The sequence below is a fragment of the Barbus barbus genome (genome assembly GCF_936440315.1).
Source record: "Barbus barbus genome assembly, chromosome: 38".
NCBI lineage: Eukaryota > Metazoa > Chordata > Actinopteri > Cypriniformes > Cyprinidae > Barbus > Barbus barbus.
Genome location: NC_136716.1, coordinates 2,248,007 through 2,254,412, shown reverse-complemented (window position 1 = coordinate 2,254,412; position 6,406 = coordinate 2,248,007). Strand labels below are relative to the sequence as shown.

Here is a 6,406-nt window from a genome sequence, read left to right as displayed (position 1 = left end):
TTTACAAGTTACAAAAAAATCCAGTATTATTCACCAGATGTTCCTGACTTTCAAGCTCTTCTTCATGCAGATGCCACACATTTTTACAGAGGGTGTTGAACTTCACACACATAAGAGCAAAACTCCACCTAAAAACTACAGAAAAACACACTGACTGAGTAATATTAACATGCCAATGCAGTTCACATGCAGCTCAACCCGTTTGCATGTCTGCAGTGGGCAGTGTACTGCGGCTGATGTAAAAGCGCATTTATTCCCTACAGTCCTGCCTGAGGTATTATGATCTGACTGTGTTCAGATACTGACCTGTTACTGACCTTGATGGAGTGCTTTCATAGGGTACAGTGTGTCTCTGAACGATCTACAGCACGCTGGGAAAGATCCTGTTGTGGTAAAGTGACTTGGCACTGCCTTCAAAATGATACTGACCAAGGTTTGTCCGATTACCAAAACACATTTTTCCAAAACACACTGGAATGCTTGCACTTTACTATAGTATATTTCCCTTTTATGGACACTGGCGATGGATCAGAAGGAGCTGGAATCTCAATCTAAAATATTTTGTGTAATATTACATATAGGTTTATGCTTAAAACATTCTACCTGAAATAAATCCTGATGCTCAGGAAATGCTTTCAATATCGCCTGCATTGTGCCTCGTCCCATATGACATATTTTCTGGCCAAAATATATTTTAAATATATGCTAAATATATTTATAAGCAGTTAAGCTCAATAAAATATTTTTTGAAATTGAAAATATATTTAGTTTCAAACTACATATACCAAAATATATTTCCAATTTGACAGTAGCCTATAGCCAATTTACAATGATTTAATATTGTCGAATATATATATTTTTTTCCGAATGTATTTTCTTGGTTGAAATATATGGAGGGCAAAATATATCTTAAATGTGTTTTTGAAATATATTTTTTAAAATATACAAAACAAATGGCCAACAATACATTAGTAGAAAATATATTTATGTAAATATATTTGGGAATTTATTTTAGTAAATATTTTTTGTGTTTGTCATTTGAAATATATATTTAAAAAAATATTTGAAAATGTATATTTTTGCCATATGGGTATTATACTGTAAATCACGTGGACTTTCTATTTTAATATGCATAATTTATTTTCTTTTATGCCCTTAATATATACATGTTTGGAGTCACTCCAGACAATAGCAAACACTTATCAGGTTGCTGTAATGAAAATATAGTTGGTGTTTGTCCATGACTGCTGAACCAGGCCTAGTGCATACAACCAAAACACATTATCGACGTCGAATAACCTGGTTTTTCTCATGTGATATGCTTAAATTACTACCAAAATAATTCCCACTGCCAAAACATACTCGAGATAAGCAGATGGTGCTCTATCTGTGTCCACGCTGGCATCAGCAAAGTCTCAAACTGCAGTATTAAAAATAAACAAGCGCACATTGTGAATGCCATGACCAGTGTAATCTCAAAACGCTCGCTCTCACAGAGGCTTTGCACTTCAGCTGCGAAAACAAAGTGGCCATTTGAAGCTTAATTGTTGCTCTGCACTATAGCAATAAGCCTCTCACAGCAGGAGCTGAAATGCAATGCAATGAGAGCAAACACAAGTGATTTTTCAACCTTCACCGCATTTGAGACCAACATGCTCCAAAATGGTTTACACTTCCGATCTTGAAGAGTTTATCACCTGAAAGCCATGAGGAAATGTCACCTGATCATTAGTTATAGTTATAACAGACACAGAAATGAATGAGAGGTGGTGAATCAGCCAAAGCTCTTATTAGTCTTTTAAAGGTCACCTGCGCCGCACCTTACAGAAAGCACACATTCACAGACTTCATTTTCATTTTGCAATGCAATGTTTGACTTTCTTTAGCACAACATTCAGCTGCTTTCAGACAGGAATCAAGTTCAGTCTCTTAATGCATGCATTTATCTACGAGCAGGTCAAACAAGATTCTGCATGGACACATATTGGCTCATCATTTGCTCTTGTCCTCGTTAATCTGCTACAAACATTCAAGAACAAGGAAAAATGTCCGTTTTTGAGTAACTTACATGTTCTTCCTCATTAGAAGCCATTTTGTGTTTTAGATTTGGCGATCATTTTGCATCAGAATCATATTCTCTTTGAAAATCTTTATTTAGGCATGTGGAGGTAGTGAGGTAAGATCCTCCAAATTGAACAAGACTATTAAATATTTCATGAACAATGCTTATTTCGTAACATGGAAGAAAAAGGAACGCCATTGGTTTATTCTTGCCTAAATTTTCTTTTATTGAAAAAGGCCAGGGTGCAAAGGTCAAATAAAAAAAGAAAACAAAAATAAAATACAAGCATATATTTCAAGCATTTTAATACAAACTTAATAAACTATTTCAGTCCCTCTTGACATGTAAGACACTGACTCAAAATACTTTGTTATACCACTTTTTTTTTTTTTTATCAAGTATTGCACAATGTAGGTACAAAATTAATATATACGATTACATTGTCCATAATATAGCAAAAATCTGTTGAACTCTTAACAGAAAATACAACTCTTTTTGTTTCAAAAAAGCAAATATTCCTACACTGAAATTCCAACACTAAGGAATATTCTGTACACAATCTTTAGAATTTGATCTAGTTTTTAAAGATGAATTTAACAATTTAAAAAAAGAAAAACAAAATATATTATAACATAAAGCTTCTGCAGCCATCACAGATCACTGGAGTAGTAAAAAGATATAAATGCAATACCATGTTGTAGAAACAATATATATACTCTGATATTTTACAAACTCTGTACTCAATTAAATTATACAATTAGAAAAAAGACCACGTAACCCCAGATATATATGCATTAGAGCCAATTTCTTAAAAATCAGCCAAGTCCTACCAACTTTAAAATACTGTAAGAGGCCAGAACTTGAAGCTTCGGTTTCTTTTTTTTCCCAATGTTTTAGAGTAGTTTTCTTCCAAAAGGCTAGTAAAAAATTCATTTTTTGCTTTATTGGCAAAAAAGGAAAAGAAATGACGCGTATTGACCGAGCTTGGCCGTGGACGTGTGTGTGTGTGTGTGTATATAACACAAGCTTTAGTACAAACTCAAGGGGGAAGAGAGAGAGATCGAAGGGTTAAAAAAAAATAAAAAAATAAAGTGAAACGAACACCCTTGGGCACATGCGCTTATCAGTGACTAATAGGGATCTTGGTTTCCACATCCACAGTTGTGCGTCTTCGCCTTTCGTTTTCCTTTTGCCAACAATCATTAGTTAGCCATGACCGGCTGGAATTGCTGGTTTGAATACTGCATGTTGTTGAGACTGAAGTTTAAGCCATCCATGAGAGACTTGTCATTGATGCTCCCGTAGGCCGCGAACACGTCGAAGGCATTGCTGTACTGCAGAGGACTGAGGCTAAGCGGGTTTTCGCTCGGGAACGTCGTGCCTCCGGAGCTCCCTTGGCCTTGCAGGTTGGGGAACACAAACTCCTTGGCGTTGGGCGAGAGCGCAGATGCCTTCTGCTGCTGCGGAGGCGAAGCTCCCAGGCCGAAACTGTAGAGCGAATGCATGGAGCCGGAGATGGCTTTCTGCTTGAGGAGGCTGTTGACATTCAGACCCAGGTTGGTGGGAGAGCTGCGTGCGACTTTGCTGCTGTTTCGGCCGCTGTTCTTCATCTTGGTGGAGCCGAACTTGGTTGCAGCGAACGAGGCGGTGGTGAAGGTTAAAGGCTGGGTGGAGCGCGGCATGAAGGACGGGCTGACGGCCGCCGACTGGCCAAATGGCGGTGGCGACGGCGAGCTGGACTCGGATGAGACGCCCACCGGGTCGCTGATTGGCATGAAGACCTGAGCCTCCGGGTTAAAACTGTTTCTGATCTCCTTGTCCAGCTCGGAGCCGTTCTCGCCGCTATCGTCCACGTATAGCACCTTAACCGCTCCCTTCTCCCCGATCTGATAGGACACTTCGAAAGGGTCGATCCAAACGCTGAGGTCCTGAGGCAAATTATTGCGGACGTCCTCGATGTCCAGCCCGCTTTCTTTGGCTGCTTCCTCCACGACCGGATCCACCTTCTCTCCCACGTGGATGCACCTAAACCCGGATCCTTTGTATGGCTTGTCGGGGTACCAGTGTCCTTCATATTTCTTCTTCAGCTGCCTCTCCAGCTCCTCGCCAAAGATGTTGACTCGCCGCCGCGGGAGTTTGTTGTACAGGTATGAAATGATGAAGTTCAGCGCTACTTGGATTTCAAGCTGCATAGCTGCTTTCGTTGAGTGCTGCAGAAACCTCCAAGGCAGTAGTGATCAGTGGGGACTCAGAAGTGCTGGTGGACGAGAAACGCTCCGCAGGAAAATCTTCTCGTGCTCCTTGAAGGGGGAAGAGAGGCAAAGTATTGAGATGAATGTGACTAATCAGCCTACAAATGAGACCCTGCAGCATAAAAAAATAAATAAAAAGTCATAAGTTGCACGGGTATATTTATGGCAATAGCCAACAATACACTGTATGGGTCAAAATTATAGATTTTTCTTTTACGCCAAAAATCAGTGGGATACTATGTAAAAATCTTGTTCCACAAAGATGTAAATTTTCTATCATAAATATCAACTTAATTTTTGATTTGTAATATGCATGGCTAAGAGCTTCATCTGGACAACTTCAAAGGCGAATTTCTCAATATTTTGTTTTTTTTTTTACCCACAGATTCCAGATTTTCAAATAGTTGGATCTCTGCCAAATGTCATATTCAAACCATGCATCAATGGAAAGCAAAGCAGATAATGTATAATTATCTATTTTTTTTTAAAAAAAAGGCCCTTATGACTGGTTTTGTGGTCCAGGGTCACCCATGTAAACAAACACAGCTCAATAAAAGGCCTGAATGCGTGCTCAAGTCGGTTTAAATGCACCGTGCATCTACAGGATTCGAGGGAGATTACATAAGGATTCTCTTCCCTGCTTTATTCCGTCAACTGTTGGTAAAAACGCCTTTATGTTAATATAGGACATGCGAACACAATGCGACACACATTGCGCAACAGATCGGTCGCGACCAATAGCGTGACGCTCCGCTCGGGGTGTGTAGCCTTGACCAAATATACACCAAATATAACGCTAAATATTTGATAGAGCTTCGATATTTGGTCACGTAGAGCGAGCGAAAGACGTAAAGTAGTGCGTCTGTTCAGCTGTTCGGCTACTAGTGAGCATCGAACGCAGATATTGAGACACGGCCATTGTTATGATGAAGATGGATCGGGAACATTCTGGACGTCTTCTGTAAACAGACGAGCTCTGGAAATATACAGCACATAGCGCCGAGCCTCCAGACAAATAAATGACGGGTTTCACATACATGAACTTCGACGCTGTACATGTTTTAGGATTCTAACAGAAGACAACATTTACACACTGAAAACAGAGAGAGACTCACATGACTGCACGGTTTTAGAGAGCCTCGAATTAATGCGAAAACCGATCATTTATCAAGAACAGCCAGGTCTTCATTCAAGCAGGCAATAGAATCGGAATTAATCGGCTTCTTAAAGAGATAGCGCACTCAAATAGAAATTCACTCGGATGTTTGCCTTCGTTGCTCTTGCCTTCTTTTCGAGGAGCGCAAAATGAATATTTTAGACTAACGTTACTGACAGCTTCGGTCACTGTTGACTTTCGAGGTATTTTGTATGAAGCGAATGGCTGTCATTGACGCCTCTTTTCGTGGTCCACATAAAAATACAACATTTTTGGAGTAAACAAGCATTTTGACGCAATGCCATTGAGATGCAACGATATATATATACATATACGTTTGCTTAACCCACAACAAACGCCTCAGTTTGACACATTGCGACTGTTCAATGCCAGATACTTACATTAAACGACCGTGTTTTTGTCTCCTGGTGGCTTCCGCTTCGGTTCCTAGCTAACAGTTATCGAAAAGATTATTCCAGTTAGGTTGCATCAATATTAGCTGTTTTTCTTTTGAGAATTGTGGTATTGTTTGGAGTCTATCGTCAGGCTCCGACTCCCCACTGCCTGGGAGTTTTTACAACTCTGCCCTTTAAACTCCTGACTGGAACTCCTTTATAGCGCTCCTCCGCCACGGACATGACGGGGGCGGTGATGCGGTTTTCAGAGGTCAAAACCCAAACGTCGCTTACGATTGGACAAACGCGCTTTCGTCATGTATTTGCCTCCGAATTCTCCGTGCTGATTGGCTCAGAGCTACGCCGATAACCAAAAAGACCCGCCCCTCGACCAATAAGCGTTTAGTACATTTATGGCTGGCGTTTCTAGTTATGTGCCTTCCTCCCATACGTAGGCGATCTAAACATAATAATAATAATAATAATACACTGGCTCCTTTGTGTATTTGATTTATCGAGACACCTCGCGATGTTTATAGTT

The 6,406-nt window shown here is 40.1% G+C and overlaps 1 protein-coding gene across 3 annotated transcripts; it reads right to left on the bottom strand.

Annotated features, from left to right (window-relative positions):
• Positions 1–2,261: 2,261 nt before the first annotated feature.
• Positions 2,262–6,102, bottom strand: LOC306857942 (protein Tob1-like). Of its 3 annotated transcripts, none has more exons than XM_079398231.1 (2): positions 5,872–6,102; positions 2,262–4,362 (listed from the first exon to the last, which is right to left on the bottom strand). In XM_079398231.1, the coding sequence occupies exon 2, from the start codon at positions 4,252–4,254 to the stop codon at positions 3,265–3,267; it is 990 nt and encodes a 329-aa protein (XP_079254357.1). In that variant the 5' UTR covers positions 4,255–4,362; positions 5,872–6,102; the 3' UTR covers positions 2,262–3,264. The 3 variants fall into 3 exon arrangements, with proteins under 3 accessions (XP_079254357.1, XP_079254358.1, XP_079254359.1); XM_079398232.1 differs by having other exon boundaries at positions 2,264–4,426; positions 5,872–6,058; XM_079398233.1 differs by lacking the exon at positions 5,872–6,102 and adding an exon at positions 5,430–5,532 and having other exon boundaries at positions 2,272–4,426.
• Positions 6,103–6,406: the final 304 nt, after the last annotated feature.